General features: G+C 34.6%; 1 protein-coding gene across 3 annotated transcripts in view; it reads right to left on the reverse strand.

Annotated features, from left to right (window-relative positions):
• The window catches only part of GRIK2 (glutamate ionotropic receptor kainate type subunit 2), a gene marked incomplete at both ends in the record, with an annotated part of 584,968 nt that overhangs the window by 215,367 nt on the left and 349,339 nt on the right, over positions 1 to 20,262 (reverse strand). For all 3 annotated transcript variants that reach the window (XM_084228044.1, XM_084228045.1, XM_084228046.1), the window contains 2 exons: positions 7,939 to 8,046; positions 10,696 to 10,839. In XM_084228044.1, the coding sequence (XP_084084170.1) occupies positions 7,939 to 8,046; positions 10,696 to 10,839 (252 nt within the window). The remainder of the gene's footprint in view (positions 1 to 7,938; positions 8,047 to 10,695; positions 10,840 to 20,262) is intronic.

Consider the following 20,262-nt stretch of genomic DNA (forward strand, 5'->3'; position numbering starts at 1 on the left):
GATAGTGGCTGGCTTTCTTACTGTATAGTAAGTTCTGGAGAATAACTTCTATTTGGTCTCTTATAAGTAAGTGGTCTTTACTTCCACATAATAAACTTAGGGGAAAAAAGAGAAATTGTATAAAGAATAATTATCTTTACTTTTTGATGTGTCAGATTATTGGACTGTCCACAAATTATTAAATTTCACCATGCAATTTGCCATTGGTGCAATGCACCTCTCTTTGTAAGCTGGGTTGCCTTCTCCAGCTTAACCCATGACAGCTATCCAGTTTGTTTGACTACTTGATTTTTCTCTTTTTACCCTAGGTTTGCTATCAATGTGGAAGAATGCTGAAAAATGTAAAAAACAACTGTTTTATAGAAAATAGCTGGACCAGGGCCTCCCTGGTGGCGCAGGTGGTTGAGTGCCTCACTGTGAAGCTGTCCTCAGCCTCTGCAGCGCAGGTTTGATCCTGGCTGGCTGATGAGAATCCCACATGGTACAGCAGACCTCTCCTGTCTTGCCCGGTGCTCCCCTCAGCAGTGTACTTCATCAATCTGGCTGTTCTGTTCCCCGCTCTGTCTCTGGTGAATCCTCTCACCCTCCTGCACATCTGGGCTGTACCCCAGTTCTTGTATAAATAAATAAATGTTTAAAAAAATGATTTAAAAATAAAGAATATAGGTGTACCAGTACAATTGAGTAAAAACTCTCTGATGTCCTATGATTCCCAGAGTGATCCTTCATTCATTTCACAATCAATAAATATTTTTTAAGGATGTTCTTTGTGATAGACACTTTGCTAGGACTTCAAAATACAAATAGTGAGAAAGGGGGGACTTATTTTCCTCAATTAACAGAACTTGTATTTTAGCTAGGAACACAGACTCTTTTAAAAAACAAAGTATACATAAATGCATAATTACTCTTGTGATAGGTATCAGAAAGGAAAAATCACAGGTCCTTATGAGAAACTTAAATTTGCTTAGGCTGGGTGGATACCTATCTAAGGAAGCAATATTTAAGCTTCAACCTCCAGGATGATTAAGAGTTAGTCAGGCAAAGTGAACTGGGATGGTTATTTGAGGCTAGGAAAACTGTATTGCCAAATAGAGTAAGTTTCATTCCTATGAAGACATGAAAAAAAGTCAGTATAACTAGAGTATAGAAAAATTTGAAAGGGTGGTGAGAATTCAAAGTGAAGAGTAGGCAGCGTTGCAAATCACGCTTGAATTTTAATGAAAACACAATGGAAATAAATGAAAGGATTTAAGTGGAAGAATGACAAGGATGAATTTTCTTCTAAAAACATAAGTCTGGATGTTGTGATTTAAGGGGTGGATTATAAGTGGGAGTAGAACAGAGAGGTTTGTTTGGGCTCCAACATTCAGGTGAAAGAATACTGGCTATGATTAGAGCAATAGGTATGGAGAGAACTAGATGGAAAGAATTCTAAACATATTTTTAAAGTTGAAAATGTGCTATGTATTTTGAACTGATCAAAATAATTCAATCTGGGAAAACCATTTATTCTAACATCCTTTTTCCTGTTCTTGAGGATTCAAAACCACACTCATAAAAAAAGAAATTGTCCTATTATTGTCTGAGTTAGACTAATTCTGAAAGGCTTCTATGGTTTTGTCCCTTTATTCTTCCTCCTCAGCTCCACAGAAGGCACGGGCATGGTTGCAAGAACTTATCTGGACAGATTTACTAAGTATGGGTGATTCTTCTTAGAGCATGACTAACTGAGCTGCATTACAACCAAGCTCCCTATTGAGACAGAATGCAAAGGAAGTATTTTGATCTATGGGCACTAAATGGAAAGATGTATCTATAGCAGCATTTTAACACTGAGTTCTGTTTCTTGAACATGTTCTACCTCTTTCTGTTCATTAGGAACTTAAATATTCCTTCTTGATTTATCTGATCCACAGTTGCAAGCATTTGGATCACAGACTTTCCTCCCATTAAATACTTCAATTCTAAGGTCTGAATTAAAAAAAAAAAAAGATTCAAAATCTATCATTTTAATGACAAACAGGATATTTTTTTTTCTTAGCATTTATTATTGCCCAGACCTACAATATGATTTTATGAGTCCATTTATTATCGGGAGGTTTCCTCCACTAGAGGATAACATTCATGAGGGCACAAAATAGATGTTCATTCCATATTTGCAGGAAGATTAAATAAAGTCTGCAGGTCAAAGATGACCAAGAAAAACTAGGAGAAAAGAGTAGGAACAAGAAATAGCTAAAGCTAGTTCTTTAAACAATTTCTTTGTTCATTTTCCTCATGCATTCATAACTTAGAATTGAGGGAAATTAAATTGTCTAGCCCAGGGCCTCCCTGGTGGCACAGCGGTTGAGCGCTGGGTTGCCAAGCTGCCCGCAGCCTCTGCAGTGCCAGTTCCATCCCCGGCTGCTCCCCGGCCACCAGAGAAGGGTCCCACACGGCGCGCAGACCTCTCCTGCCGCCCGCTGCTCCCCTCAGCAGTGTACTTCGGTCCTTCTGCCTGCTCTGTTCCCCGCTCTGGCTCTGGTGAATTCTCTCACCCTCCCGTGCTTCTGACTGTACCCAGTGCTTGTATAAATAAATAAATAAATCTTTAAAAAAAAAAAAAATGTCTAGCCCAGACCCCTATAATACAGTATTTCCAGGTTTCTTTAGAGACCATGAGAGTCTCACTTTACCCTATGTGAGAGGAGACATTTTCCACACTTTTTTTGAGGTGAGGACTCTGACACAAAGAATTTGGGTGGAACAGTAAAGTTACGATAGAAATGGAATCATAACTTAAGCTTTCTGTAGCATCAACTATTGAACTTTCCATACTGTAAACTCTACCAAGGTAGGAACTCTGCCTTTTCATCAATAGCTTGATAAGCATACTTTTTAAGGAAGAAAATAAAAGTAAAATCAATAATACTCATTAGTCTCATGAGGCTGTTACCCCAGGATGCAGTTGAAGACACTATGTGTAGCGGAATTAAGAAACTTTCCCATAAATAGTAAATGGCAGAGTGAGGATTGAGCCTAATTCTATCTAAATCCATACCTTGGTATCTTACTCATTGTACTAAATTAAAAAATGCATACCTTTTGCTACTTAGCAGCAGTACTTAACCTTATTCCTACTCAATCAAAGTCAAGTCTGTCACAATGGCATTTCTAAGACATTTCCATAAATCTATAATTCTTAAGATGACTAAAATAAATCTTAACTCCAATTTTTTTTTTTAATAGAGGCATGTTTTATTTATTTATTTGTTTGTTTTTTTGTTTATACATGCACTGGGTACAGTCAGAAGCACGGGAGGGTGAGAGAATTCACCAGAGCCAGAGCGGGGAGCAGAGCAGGCAGAAGGACCGAAGTACACTGCTGAGGGGAGCAGCGGGTAGCAGGGGAGGTCTGCGCGCCATGTGGGATCCTCCTCCGGTGGCCAGGGAGCAGCCGGGGATTGAACCAGCGCCGGAGAGGCCGCGGGCAGCTTCGTAACCCAGTGCTCAACCGCTGCGCCACCGGGGAGGCCCTTACCTCCATTTTTTAGTTGCTGATTTAGCATACTAATTTTTAAGGATATTAAAAAGATGTAATTTGAGCATTTTTTTAACATTTCTACTTTTTTATTATTTCATATAGTCTGTGATACTTTTTCCAATTTCAAGTTCTGCAAATTGTTTATATTATATGTAATTGTTGAGAATTGTGATATCTTACAGATATGATTATTAAAAAAAATTGAGTTCAGAACAAATGAGCCACTTTGCTTTGCTATAGTATAAAAATCCTGTCCTGGAAGGAATTGTGCTAAGCAAAATAAGGAGAAAGATAAATACTGGATGGTTTCACTTATATGTGGAATACAGAAAAAACAAACAAAGGGTCAAGCAAAGACAAACTTTGAAATAAACTGTTGAAAGCTGACCACAGATCTGAGGAATCCAGGAGGGAGTAGAAGTGGGAGGGTTAGAAATGTCAGGGGGCAGGGAGACAGTGTAATGGACTATGGTGGAGGGCTATGGATGCTTTGGTGGTGGAAGAAGAATGTTAACTACACCTGAAGGGAGAATTCCTGTACTGTCAGAATATTAACAAAGATATAAAAGTTACACTTTATTAAAAAATAATTAAAAAAAAGAAAAGAGAGAAAGAAAATCCTGGCCTGAGAAGCAGACAGATTTTAGTTCTAATTCAGTCAGTTCTCTAAGCTAGTTCACCATTGTGAGTCATTCTTCTCATCTCAATAGAGGAAAAAATAAAATTAAAAATAACCGCAACTGGTAGGTTTTAGTACACTTATTCTATAACAGAAACCACATTATTTTGCAAGAATTACCTAATCCAAACCTGTGAAGAGAAGATGAGAATAGAAGGCTTTTGAGGATTGATTTAAGAATAAATGAACATGTATTCTCTAGCACAATGCTTGACACCCCAAGTTGTATTTAGCATTGGTGGTATAGTGGTGAGCACAGCTGTCTTCCAAGTTGTATTTACTGGGAATCCCTCCACCTGTCCACATTCCCAACTCAAGAAAAATGGGTAGGAGCCTCCCTGGTGGCATAGGCGGTTGAGCACAGCACTGTGAAGCAGTCCACACGCAGCCTCTGAAGCACGGGTTCGATCCTGGCCAGCCAGAAAAAAACCCACATGGTGCAGCAGACCTCTCCTGTCTCGCCCGCTGCTCCCCTCAGCAATGTATTTCATCAGTCTGTCTGTTCTGTTCCCTGCTCTGTCTCTGGTGAATCCTCTCACCCTCCCGCACATCTGGCCTGTACCCTGATTCTCATATAAATAAATAAATCTTTTTTTTTTTTTTTAAATTTTTTTTTTTTTTTTTTTTTATAGAGGCATGCTTTATTTATTTGTTTGCTGGTTTGTTTGTTTGTTTTGTTTATACATGCACTGGGTACAGTCAGAAGCGCGGGAGGGTGAGAGAATTCACCAGAGCCAGAGCGGGGAGCAGAACAGGCAGAAGGACCGAAGTACACTGCTGAGGGGAGCAGCGGGCGGCAGGAGAGGTCTGCGCGCCATGTGGGATCCTCCTCCGGTGGCCGGGGAGCAGCCGGGGATCGAACCGGCGCCGCCGAGGCCGCGGGCAGCTTCGCAACCCAGCGCTCAACCGCTGCGCCACCGGGGAGGCCCAATAAATAAATCTTAAAAAAAAGAAAAGAAAAATGGATAGTTTCACTAAAAGTGTGTTTGTGTGGGGGAGGGAGGCATGGCAGTTCTTTTTTAGTTAAGAGAGAAAAATTTAAGATGAGTTGATACTTGGAATTCACATGAGAAATGGCCCAGAGGGAGATCACAGGATAGTGTTCATCCCCTTTGAAGATAAAGATGATCATAATTCGGCTTTGGAAAAAGAAAATATGTATATATTTTCCCTTTCCACAGTCAATTAATAGTTGCTTCTATCAAAGGCAAAATACTGAACTAGGTCAATTCTGTTTTATTATATATGATTATATCTTTCATTGAATATTTTATATGCAAATTTTTGCTTCCACTGAGCAAAGGGTAAAATCTCAGAAAATGCTATTTGTTTGTGAGGCTGCTCACACTATCACAGATGAACTGTACTGAATTTCTCATTTTTTTTGCTATTACTACTATTTATTAAACTTTATTTTTGCCTTTATATTTGGAAAATTTTTAATTTATTCATTTATTTATTCATTCCATAACATTTTATTGAAGTTACATTGCATTATAACATTTTATCAGTCTCATGTGTTCATCAATATAAATTAAAATGTGTATATACACATTAAGTTCACCACTAAAAGCCCAATTCTATCCTCCTCCATCCAGTTGATCCCTTTTATTAGATTTACCCACCCACTCCTTCCCCCTTCCTTTCTAGCAACCACTAATTTGGTCTCATTGTTCAAATAATCATTTTGTTTCAATTAGATCATTCATCTGTTTTCTCTGTATATCACATATGAGTGAAATTATATGGTGTTTACCTTTCTCCATCTGATGAATTTCACTAAGCATAATATCCTCTATATCTACCATGTTGTTGCAAGTGGCAGGATATATTTTTTATAGCTGAGTAGTATTCCATTTTTATATATTACATATAATTTATATATATACATACATACATACATATATATAATATATATATATATACCACATCTAATATGCAACCATCTATAGCAGAACACTTAGGTTATCAGAACTTTTTTCTATTGAAAATAATACTGTAATTAATTCCCCTTCTTTCTACTTCCTTTTACCCATTCTCAGTGCCATGTGTGTCTTCTTTGGAGATTTGTGTCAATATCTGCCTAATACTAATTTCTTCACCTAACTTCTTTTCCAATCTTTGATTTATGACTTTTTAACTGACTTTTCCTACTTTTGCTACATGGCCTTTTCATTATTCTATAAAAACATAATCCAAATGTTCCACCATTCCTTGTACTAACAGCGGTGCTGAAGGTTCATTTAATGCCTGCTGTTGCTGCTTATTCATCTTTCATTTCCAGTCGCAGAATAGTTTTAAATTCATGACTCCATATTAAAATTATTCCAAACTACAATATCTTTTCAAACAACTCCCTCCAGGGTATTCTCTCTTTGAATGCATATTGTACACTAATAGATTGCAAATATCTCAACATGGTGCTCACTTTATGACTTAAATTTAACATTTTAACTCTATATGCCATGTCTACTGTGAATACATACATACTGTGAATACATACAGGTGCACACACACACACACACATACACCCCGCAAATCAAACACTGTACTGTCATTCCCAGCCTCATTAACGCTCTCTGAAATGACTCATATCTACCAATCAATAACTCTCCAAATTCAAAGGCTAATTCTAAGTACCTCATAAATTTGGATTTTTTACTCCTTGTCTAATTTAGTTTTTCACTGTACTTTATGATTGAAATAGAGAACTTTCTATTGTATTTATTCACAAATGTGTGTTAATTGATTGAGTATAGTGTATTACTACAGATATTTTTAATCTTTATATCCAGGGTCTTTCTATAATCCACATTAGAGCCTAAAATAACCTGCACTAGTTTTCTTCATTTTGAGTTCAATACAAGACTGGTTCTTAAATAATATGATGAGCATCAACATTTTCATATTCATGTTTTGAAATACAGCAATGGTTGGACTCATCCATGTGACATGCATACACAGCACCAATACATACTGGTATAAAATCCTGAAAAGCTGGCTAAGCCCTAATATTATCAATCCCAGTTTGGGCTATAGACTAATGTTCTTTTTCCACAAGTAAGGCAGTTAGGAAGTGACTATCTCATGAACATTGGACTACCTTTAGAGCAATATTATCTCAATCCAATAGAATTTTTATCAGGTTTTTATCAAAATATCTTTTTAATCTGTAATTTTTAATGACTAAAATATTCCTAATATAGCACATGTTCAAATTCTATAAACCCTGCTCAGTCCAAGAAACAGAATAAGTAGCACAGATTCAGAGTAATATACTGCACTTATAATCATATTTTATTAGAAATTAGTAAATATATAACTTATTTTATATAATATTAATTCAGATACTTCACTTCAATCTGATCCAGCAATGGGAACATACCAATGTCATGGCCTGCTATAAGTAGGAAAGTCTATGCAGCCACACATATAAATATTTTGCAATTACTACATTAAGTCTTAAGGTTAAAAGATTTTTGCACTTCAAAGTAGCAGAAATATCTGATGTGAAAATAAAATATTTAAATTATCTTAAGGTACCCTTTATTCTCAAGTCCTAATTGTCAATTTTTATAGTCAATGGCATGAATTAAATGAATTTTTAGAATTAATTACTCTAAAAAGTTAAATGTCAATGAAATGTGGCTACAAGAGGGAACATTTCCTTATTTCTTCACTAAAATGTGTTTCATTTAATAATTAAAATAAGTAATCTGAATGTCTCAAGTACCTTTTCCAGACCTTCTTCCTTGAGACTGATCACGTCCAAATCAAAATCTGTTCTCAAACCATTGGTTTTGTTGAAAGTTATTCTACCTGTGAGACCCTCCCAATGTGCCTAGGGAAAAGAAAAATAAAACATAGATTAGTAAGTAAAAGGAGTAAAAAGAAGACATTTTTCCACAAAAAGGAATATTTTCTTTTTTTCCCATAAATTTACATTACTAAAGATTTGTAAAATCTTTTTAAAATTCTCTTCTGAACTTTGAATGCATTTTTAAAAATAAATTATCCTAGTTCTAGGATGAAATATATATATATGGTAAATTTTTTACTTTAAGCAATGAATTTTCCAGGCATATCTTTCCTTTATTAGAAATTTAAAGATTAAGTTTGAAATAGTAAAACTCTTTCAGCAAAATGAGAAAAATTTAGTCACTAATTATGATATATGAGATAGTGAATATCTCAATGAATATTACAAATGAAATACTTTTATGAAATACCACTCTTGACTTCGCACTAATAATAAAAATAATTTTTACAATGAAAGAAACTAAATATCTATGCTGTACAACTAAAATTACTTTCCCTTAGAATAATTAACCTATTGTTTTATTTTCCCTAAGTGAAACTGAGAGAATGATATCATAATTACTTCACATTAAGCTGTGATTCTTATTAAAATTACTCTCCATGTAGAAGGAGGTGAGAATTTAATAATCTAGCTACATAGTGAGTTTACCTCCCAGAGGTAAATAAATATCTGGGCTTTTAAAAATGTATAAAGTATTTTCACATTCTGCTTATTGTAGAGTGAAATTTAGACATTCTCCATTATGTGTCATTAGGAAATTACTTGAAAAACTAGTTATATATGAAAATTTAAGCAATGTAACATGTGTATACACAACTATAATATTTAATACACATAGACCCAAAAACAGTAAACTCAATTTACTAAGGGAATCATTTCAATAAGGACTTTAAACAGATATCATTATTACCAATTTTCTTTTCTTAAGGTCCATCTGCTTCTTGTATTTATTTGTAGGATTTTTAAATTAATTTTAGGTTAATAAATTAGAAACAAAATAGAAAAAATTATAATGCTTTTCTAAAGGCATACTGAACATGTCATCACTGAGTTCTAACATGCATTAACTATTCCCAAATAATGACAACAACATATTTTTAATCCACCTTCTAAAAAAATTTTCAGATGGGTAACAAAAAAATATATTCACATAAAAACAGACAGTAGAATTAAGAAGTACAGATGCAGAACTGTATAACTATAAAACAAATCTGGAATAGAGATAGCACAAAGAAATCTACAGAAATGTGTTATCTTAGGTGAAAATACACAACTAACAAAATTCAGTCAAATTCAATTCTGAATTTCCTAGCTACCAAACCAAAAATGAAAATATGCTGAAAAAAAAATATCAGGGTCCATAATTTAAGATAACAACTATTCAGGGAAAGGAAAAGGTTTTCCTGGGACTGAGACCTGAGAGAAATGTCTTGGTCCTCATAAGGATGACACTATGATTTAGTGGACAAGGTCCTAGTAACATCCTACAATATACACAATAGTAAGTATCTCACGATTCTTTCTTGTAGATCTATTTGACACACCCCACGGACTCAAATATTCAAACAGTGATTTTATAAAAAGCAGCTGCTCAGCTAGCTAAAACCATATAAGAGCTTTGCAGCTCTCTGATGTTCAGTTTAAAACCAGCAATCCATACAGAATGTGGAGCAATAAATGAACTACATATTTTTCAGGGAATATCATTTCAGCTACCAAAGACTTGATAATAATTTGACTGGGGAAATTCATGGAAAATCTTTGTGAAAAACTTGGAGATTCTTAATTATGATGCCATTTGTACTTTTGTCTTTATGATGGATAATTTATTTTAAGAAAATTATTTCTTGTAAACCATTGATGAAAAATCTTATAAGGTAATAATAATGCTTGTAATTTTTTATAAGAAAGATTAACTTTTGTAGTTTTTTGACAAATCAGAAAGTACCCAAAGCTGACAAAGGAATTTCTTTCATGATACAAAGAATAGGAAGAATTTGTGTTTATGTGTAATTTATAGAATTCTCTCTCTTTTTTTTTTTTTTTAACCATTATGGGTATGCTTGGTCTCTAGAGCAGACAGAATCTGAAATTATCTATGGCCATAAGAATTGTTGTTTCATGCAATTTGAAGTAAACTTTGTACTCCTATGAATCCACATAGTATTGCCTGTTAACTGCTAATGTAATCAATATAACTACACATTATATTTGGAAACCATACATCTAAATACCAATTGTTTGACTTACAAATTGGATATAATTCAGTTTAGGGCAAAAGGCATTTCATTTGTAAAAATTCATAGCATATTTTATTGCCTAAAGTATAAACATGCATCCTTTAAGTATCTAAACTTACACATAAATGAAAAGAAATAAATATTCAGAAAGGTGAAAACTAATGTTATGAATCATGGGTCACAAATTTTCATCTATTTTCACAATCAAAGATATTTTGAAGCTTAACTTCAGTTTTATTTATAATGCAATTCATAATTTAATTTTCCTCCTTTTTTTCCATATTATTTAGTAAAAATGTTAACTTCTATGGGGGAAGAGAAAAAGTTTGTTAAAAGAGAAAATTAAAGGCACCTATTAGGAAAACTGAAACAATTTTAATTTTTTGAGCTTGAGGATAAGAGACAAGGCAGACATGCTTTGGGGACATACCTCTTTAATTAGACTCATAAAGCGGGTCCCGAAGCGCCAGGGTTTGTGTCGATTACACTGTAAGGAACTGACTGTCATTTGGGGAAACTGCTGGACGCCCACAGACACCACATGCACGGCATCATACATGAGAGCAGCATCAGTCTGCAAGCAGAGGAAAAAGAGATACATGGAATCAATACAACATGCGCAACCCATGCTAAAAGTTTCATAGTAGAGATAAGGAAGGAGTGAGAGAAATAACTATCCAGTTTGTTTTTCAATGTAAAGGAGAAGAAACTTTTCTCCATGTGCTCTCATTCCATAGGACATTTTGATCAAATCACTACATCAGATCCATTGGAACATTTGATCTACTTTCCCTTTCCGGACATGATCACTCAATTACATGTTGCCCTAGTAGCTCTGTTGAAGTAGAACATGTGTGAAGACATTCATTATTTCATTTTCTGTTACTCCCTCTATCTCTATCTTACTCGCCTAACCACACACATACACTTAATGAATTTGCTACCATTTTGAATAGTTACATAAATAACCTAAAGTATATAAAACTGAACAGGCAACAATTTTCTTGCAAAGTAAAAATAAAGTGATTTGGAATGAGAATCACCCAAAAAGTGTAAAGACATAATCCCTGATCTTTTTCTCAACTCAATTTTTCCAAAGTTTCATTCTCAGAAATGATGCTACAGTTATGAATCTCAATACATGCATTAATTCTTTTCAAGAAATATATCCTAACCCTCATATTACTTTCTTTCCCCAAAACATCCATATGAATAAAAGTTCATTTTGGCTTCTCAACTAAAATAAATATGAGTTCTACTGTGTTGCACCTGCTCAAATGACTGACCACTTTAGAGGGTGATGATTAAAAATAAAATGCTTGTAAGTCATAACAAGCCAGAGAGTCAGTGACTGTCAAGTGCTCTGTTAAATGGACCCTCACAATGTGTTTAATAGATCCATGCCAGACTCACTACCTACAGAAGCTGGTCACACTAACAGAGCTAGTGGCAATGAACTCTGGGCCATCTGCTTGGCAAGCTTTGAAATAAAAGCATATATTTCCTCTTCTCATTCACACAATTAGTGAGCTGTGAAATGAATTCCAAAATGAATAGGAACCCTGTAGATTATAGTGTTTGCCACAATACAATACAAAATGAGTATACACAGTAGCTTTCATGCAAATGGATCCTAAGGAGCTTTACCACATAAAACAGAAGACAGCTAAAGAGCACAATGCAATGACAAAACATAATAATAATACCATTTTATAGTTCATAAATCCTTGGGGAAGATAGCTCAGATGCATAACCTTCATTTTATAAATACCAGCTGACTACTTTTTCATACTCTGATGGCTGCATAGCGAAAGCTGGAAGAGTAGAATTGATATAGGCATACATCATGAGCCTGAGACCAGAATGATATTTGTCTTTGTCTTGAGTTAATATTGGGAGCACATATTTCAGATACCACATAGGTGTTCAAAAAATAGCTGCCAATATGAAATACACATTTTGATGTACAAATAAGTAAGTTTATAAAAACAACATTATTAACAACAGTATAGAGAAAGACTTTCAGACATTAATAGAGTAAGATAAAGGGCAGTTTCACAACTTGTACCACAGGGAGAATTAAAAATATTATATTATTTTAAACCCAATCATTTATCCTTCTGGAATCTTCCCAAAGAAAATCAGAGATTTAAAAAAAAAAGACTATATATAATGTTATGGTGGGGGGAGGAATGGAAATCTAGTGAATGTCAAAAATATTTTAATATCACAATGAGGATATCTCATGTAATCACTAAGCAGCATGTTTTACAAAATACTCAGAGGAAATATGACACATGACAGATGTGATGCTAAGTGTAACAACAGATTATAAAGAACTGATTTCCAACATAAACCATATTATATATCTTTATGAGTCCTTAATATGTACTATTTAAATTATTTAATTCTCACTATAATGGCTTAATAAAAACCACTTTTACTGTTTCACTTTACAATGGACAAAATCAAGGTAGAGAAAAATTAACTATTTAACCAAAGTCACACAGCTAACATTCAGTCTCTGCTTACATTCTCTTGACCACCACACTGCATATTTGATAGCAATGATTACTCTTGACAAGTCATAATTTGTAGATTTTTAATTATTTTTATTTATTATCCAAAATGTAAGTGGAAGTTTACTAAATACCAGTGTAATTATTCCCACAATGGAACTTTGTATGTCCACAAAACAACTAAAAGAACACAAAAAATGATAGTTCTACAATCTTGTCATGCCTTATATGATCTTTGGTGATTGACATTAATGTCCTAGAATAGTAATTTTATCTAAAATGACAATGATAGGAAATTATTCTGCCAATTATTTGAGCTTAAAAATTATTTTTGGTAGATCAGAGCACATAGTAATTGATAAAGCTATTTGTGAGCTATGATCATAAATGCAATTATAAAGGCAAGACTATTTATTAAACTATAAGATAAATATGTGACAAAGCATTGCTGATCAAATAACTTCAGAATTTCCAATTTAAAAGATGTTGATTTATGAATGCAACAAACAGAACTTCTGGAATTATTCTCTATGATATTCCATCAGTTCAGAGTGCTTTCTTTGTCCTACTCTATAATAATCATTTAATGCAATGATAAGGAATTATTTTTCATTTACACTTGATATATGTCAGACTTACCTTTACTCTCTTTGCAAAACCATACATATGTAAATGCTACCACCTTTGAAAAGTTGTGAGAAAACTAAAGATTCACATATATTTTTTTCTTATTTCCATCATAATACATATGCTTGAAAGCTTGTCTTATATTAACAATATTAGTTAATATTCATTCAGTATTTGCTATATGTGAGGCCTTCTTTTAAATCATTTCCTGTAATTTGTATAACCATTATCCAGTTGGAAATCCACAGAATTTGTATCAAATAAGAAACTGAAACAGGTAATTCAGTAACTGGCCCAAGATGTCAACAGAAATAGAGCAGAGTTTGAATCCAGACAATCTATCCAGAGTTTACTTATTGCCCTACTTTTAATTAAATTACTTTAAATGATTTTGAAGGTACAGATTATAAGAAATATCAGCGTGCTTTAATGCATTGATATAATTTGTTGATAAACAGTAAATAGTACCATGATCTCAGTGTACTCCACAAGTTAGGAAAGGTATGGACTGTGAAGAATCAATAAATATAAATTCACAAAAAGAAATACATCACACTAACAGAATGGGTCACCAATATTTCAGTTAGGAAGCTACTGGTGTTAACCAGGAATAATTTCATGAAAAGAGCATATTTCTTCTATATAATTGATGGTCAGATTTTCTAAAAACAAAGGTCCTAGAGTGTTCAAGACCAGGCTTAAGTAGCCTTTTATATTCCTACCTCTAAAGTACAGAGGTTGATTGACCTGCTCTTTTTAAGCTTTCCACCCTCTCAAGTTGACTCTATAGTCCTTTGCCTTGACTCCCCTCTTGAAGGAAAATATATGGAAAGAAGGGATGTTTATAACAGAATTGCAAAAATGTAGAGTGATTCACAGGTTAATTATTTTGCCATCAGTTTTTATTATTACTATCAAGTTATAATGTATGTATATTCTATGCCACACAACTATGTCTATTTATATGCATTATCTCATTTAATTCTCACAAAGACCATATATTTTAGTTGATATTACTATTACCATTTTAGAAAGGAGGAAACTATAGCTTAGCAAGGTTAAAAGTAATTCTTTCAAGGTTTGTGACCTTGAGAAAAAAGTTTCAGAAGTAAGAACAGACAAAGCTTAAATCTTAGAACTACCATCAAATTTTGTATAGCAAGATGCTGGCAGAAGTAAGATTCAGAAGCAAGACCCAGAAACAATATTCTGGCAGCACCTAGTTCTTAGAATCACTGTCTGAATTATCAGAATCTATTGCTTCCCATATGCCACAGTCCCACTGAACCATAAAAAGCAATGATGGGGAAACTGATGGGGGCAGGCCTCATATTTTGGAGGCTTTGCTGAATACAAGAAAATAATATCTCCAGGGACCCTAGAGCTCTGAGCTATGGTTCAAATAAAAGTTCATTTGGCCTCAGGGTTAAACATAACTGCAATTTAAGCCATTAAATTAAAATCAAATATCTGTACAATTTGGTTATAAAAATCCATATGTGGGGATTAGATAAAATTATAATAATTCACATCCTAAACTACAAAGACACAAACTAAGCAAATTAAAAAAAAAAAATCAACCACAACAATAAGGCAATCTGTCCTATTTTCTCTTCCAAGTATAATTACTGACTATATAAAAAAAATCACAATTATTAGAAAGGTAGAATATCAGTTTGCCCAAGGAATATAGCCCAGGAGAAGAAAATGCAGGTAGAGATAGAATTAGGGACAGACTGAACTAAGAGCGATAGAGCTATAGGAGTCCCCTTGAGAGCTGACTAGATTGGAGTTGGGGCTTTGTTTGTCATTCTAAAATAAGTTGATTAGCTTATAAATAATGTCTATGAGCATTCTGTAAACCCTTAAAAATGTACAATGGCCATCCACACAGTTCAGTAAGATTATGGTAATATTTCTAAATGGGGGATTTAAAAAGATAATGAGAGGTATTTTTACATACATTTAAAACATTCACTAACCTTCTCACTAACTTTTTGCAGGTTTATCTTATAGAGAGTCTAATTATTTCTAGGCATGGAGCATGTAATGGGGTGTAGGTGGAGGAGTAACAAATGCTAATTTCAATGGCTGAGCTATTGTTAGAGAAATTGGTTTAGTCATCCAGTACTATTTCATATAGCTCAAGTAATCTGGTGAGACTAAAGTATGGGAGGACAGTGAAACATGTCTGTATGCTTATATTTCTTTCATGTTCTGCAAAAGTCTACTGATTGTTTTGAATAATAGAAGAATTCGGAAAATTAGATTTTTCTCAAAGTTTCAAATAATAGAAATTGCCTTGGCAAATATGTTTTTTAATTTATATGTATAATTGAAATGCCTCTCAACATAGACAAGTGGAATAATAATGCATGCTAGGAATATTTAAATACATCTCTATGTACTTAGATGTCATATGCAGAAGTACCTGGTACTAAGCAGTAAAGTAATAATTAACAAGCATACCCATATTGAGTGTATTTGCTATTTCTATTTCTGATCACTATAATCATCTTCATTAAACATCTCCTGTGCAAAGTTCTGTCATATCTATTTTGTACCTTTTAGAAGTACAAAAATTAAAACATACTTTCATTGTTATGAATCATGAAACAAATACTTAGAAATAAATAATTCTGAACAATATATTACACAGAAGGGAACAGTGATAATAAAATCTGTCTGATATGTTAAAGATTTTAGAAAAAGTTATCAAAAGTATTTTTCTTTTCCTCTGGGAAACACTCTTTTGGAATTCTCTATGCCCCAGTTAATATGGCCTTTGGGTATCCCCGTTGAATGTTGGCTGGGAGCAACAGAGCTTTGGACAGAGCCTTCTCCAATTTATTTTCTCTATTAGGGCAAGCAAGTCACACTTGTGGCAATATAATTCTGCCTAAGCACTTTTTTGCATATCTGTGTTCTTTTGACCTAGTCTCCAAACATACCCTTTATTGTATGTAATAATTTACATTTAAAAGCAATCACCAGGGCCTCCCCCGTGGTGCAGCGGTTGAGCGCTGGGTTGAGAAGCTGCCCGCGGCCTCTGCAGCGCCGGTTCGATCCCCGGCTGCTCCCCGGCCACCAGAGGAGGGTCCCACATGGCGCGCAGACCTCTCCTGCCACCCGCTGCTCCCCTCAGCAGTGTACCTCGGTCCTTCTGCCTGCTCTGCTCCCCGCTCTGGCTCTGGTGAATTCTCTCACCCTCCCGTGCTTCTGGCTGTGCCCAGTGCATGTGTAAACAGAACGGACAAACAAATAAATAAATAAACATGCCTCTATAAAAAAAAAAAAAAAGTTAAAAAAGTTAAAAGCAATCACCATAAGAGTGATCACAATAAACATCCATACCTTGATTATAGTAATGATTTTATGATTGAATACATATATCAAAATTGAGCAAACTGTAATCTAAGTATGAGGAATTCATAGCATGTCAATTTTACTGCAGTATAGCCATTAAAAATAAAAGGATGTGTGGGCCTCCCTGGTGGTGCAGGGGTTGAGCGCTGGGTTGCGAAGCTGCCTGCAGCCTCTGTAGCACCTGTTCGATCCCCGGTCACCAGGAGAGGGTCCCACATGGTGCGCAGACCTCTCCTGCCGCCCGCTGCTCCCCCCAGCAGTGTACTTCGTCAGTCTGCCTGCTCTGCTCTCCGCTCTGGCTCTGGTGAATTCTCTCACCCTTCCAACTTCTGACTGTACCCAGTGCTTATATAAATAAATAAATAAATCTTCCAAAAAAAAAAGAGCTTTCTTTTTAAAAAAATAAATAAATAATAAAAGGGTATGCAATTTTCTCGAAAGATAGTTCATAGATTTCATTTACTTTAGAAGTGTCCAGAATGATTTTAAACTAAATATCACCGGCAGGCATTTTCTTTCTTCCTTGCATAGTTTAGTTAAAATAAAACTGTGTTTTCTCACCTTTTTATATTTCTTTTGAGGTCACAAGCAACTTTTGGATAATTACCAGGCCTATATTTGTGATACTCTGTACAGTATTCCATAAATTGCCTTGCCCACAGTAAGTGTACAAAAGCATTTCTCAAAAATTGGTGAATTCAACCAAAAAGTTCATTTAAACTGTAAAAGAAATAGGTATTAGAGAGCTCTGAATAGCAATCACACTTTGCCATCCCCAGCTAGACTATATACCTCCCAAAGGTACAGTGAACCAAATCTGCCAGCAGCTCAGACCTGGGAGGAACGTGAGTGCAGGCTCTGTCCCATTTCCAAATGAATTTATAGTAACAGTTCCATGAACACATTTATCTTTCCATTAAATAAGTGCAGGCAGGTCCCCTTTGAGATCTGAATGCTAGCTGGCAGGTGGCAGTTCCATTCTGGAACTCCTACGTCTCAGATTTTGCTCATTTCTGAATTCCCATCTGAAGTACAGTGCATAACACAAAGTGCAGCATGGTCTAACAAATGGAATTTAAGTTTATGAATTCTGGCTCTTACATTGGCTTGATCTTTTATCTAAAACAAATAAAAAAAAAAGAATTCCTTTTGCCTTGTTTCCTCATTTCACAATTGGTGAAAATGTTCTGCCTTATCATTTCCTTTTTGGAAATTCAAATAGTTTCAATAGAAAACAGCTACAAACTTTGATTCTTCAATCAGAAAATGCAGATATTAGAGGTGGTGAGGCAGGGGACGGATTCTAACTTCTGGAATTCCTCTACAGTCAGTACAGCCTAAATGGGATGAAGAATCATTTACTCCTTGGAGCAAGGTTAAGGTCATACATGGACAGCAGGCTGGTGTTCATGTGCTCAGCTGGCACACTGCACCCAGCGCTCATGCCGCCAGCACAGAGCAGGTGCTCAGTGGTTGCTAACTGAATGGAGGGACTGATGAAGAAATGCCCTCAGACTCAGTCGGGAGCCGATTGTCAGAGACAATTCTCCCAGTTACACTGCAGCTGTCATTATACTTTCTGTGTTGTCGACTCTTTGTACTTCTCTGAAACAGAGTTCTTTACTAGCAGCTGCGTGGACTGCACAGACTGCATGAAGATAATACATAAAAGCAATTTGCACAATCCCTGGCACATGGTGCACAGGCAGGTGTTACACGATGATGATGAGATGATGATGATGATGATGATGATGATGATGAGATGATGATGATGATGATCGCCACAGAGCGGTAATCTCTTCAAAATGGACACCATCCAAAACAAGGCTCTGGTTTAGAAAGTATAATGTTTCAACCCTTCTGTACCCACTGTTAGCTTAAATGAGGGAACAGGACTCTTGCTGTTCAAGAAAGCAAATCAAGTTCTGCAAGGAGGAAGAGCAGGAAGGAAATTATCATACAACAAATTAATCACTATAAAATGTGATTGTGAGACATCACAATTCAGAGCTCAGAAAGGAAGAAAATACTGAATATACAAGTGTTTTCTGACAAGCATAGACTTGAACTACAATAAAAGTGGGAAAATAGTATTGTAGTATCTTAAATTTGTTGCCAAATGAAGGACTAATGATTCTGTATCATCAATGTGAAGAAATCTGCTGTTTTCTCTAGTGTTTGTTTCTTTATCTGTATACACCAAAAGGAGGCTAGAAACAGGTAGAGTTTAAAGTTTACAACTGATTTTAAAGTTTACAACTGATCTCCTAGAAAATACACATTTTATTGTGATTTCATTTTAGCCTTTATAATATAATCATAATATTATCTATCACCTTTCCATAATTTTTGTTATGTTAATAAATTTTGCATCAAAATCTTATATAAATAAATAAATAAAGGAAATCAAAAGTCACTTTTCTTCAGCAATTGTCTCTATGAATACTCTACCCAATTCCTTCCAGATTCAATAACATCTGACGATACTTGTATTTTATTTTCTTATTTTAACCCCATCCCTGTTAAACTTACCCATTAAAACCTACATTTGCTTCCTAATACTCTGTAGAACAAAACTAAGATCCTTTCTCTCCTATCCAATGTCATTCACTGAGATTGCAGTATTTTATTTTCTTTTGTCTTAGAACATAGATATGCCTATGTTTCATATTTTAAAGGAAAAAATAGATTCCTATATGTCATATTAGTTCAATAAAGACATAATCCAGAAAAAGTTTGATCCAATATTGTTTGATCCAATATCAACTGTATTGTGTCTCTACTGATAAGGCACTCATTACCTGAAAGGCTAAAAGGGATAAGAGCTTAAAGGAAAGATAAAGGAAAAGAATAGGCTCAGTTCAGCTTCACAACCAAATAGATGAGTTAGAAAGAATATTCAACAATGCTTTGAAGATCAAATGAAGGAGACCTTAGTGGATGCTAATGTTGCTGGGATTCAAAAAGGCAATGGCATTGGCCAGGATTAATGCCATGAGTAATTAACAGATCCATTTGTTTGGTGTTCCAATGAATTTGTGAATTTGAATAAATGTCTGTTTCTTCAAACCAATGCCCTCAGGCTTAAACTAAAAGCTACCAAAAGATAGTGATAACTAATTAAACTATTTTTTGCAAAACCATTAAAATACAGTCTAAAATGTGAGCAATGCTAATTTTGATAGTAAGAATTTTCATTGGTCCTTTATGTTTATATTTCACAATTTTAGGTTTTCAATTTTGTAACAATTCTTGCTGGATATGTTTTTCTTAGCAACACTCACAAGATAATTTACAAACATCATTATTCTCCTTTAAGTTCTTAGAGCTTTTTAAGGTATGAAATTCAGTCCATGTAATTTTAAAGTTACAATTTTGAAAGTGTTAGGAGATGACTACTTTGTGTTTCTTCCAAGAATTTTGCATTTCTTCCAAGAATTATGCGTATTTACCATGAATATTTTCAATGTAAGTTTCTTTCATTT

The sequence above is a fragment of the Talpa europaea genome (assembly GCF_964194135.1).
Source record: "Talpa europaea genome assembly, chromosome: 2".
Lineage (NCBI taxonomy): Eukaryota > Metazoa > Chordata > Mammalia > Eulipotyphla > Talpidae > Talpa > Talpa europaea.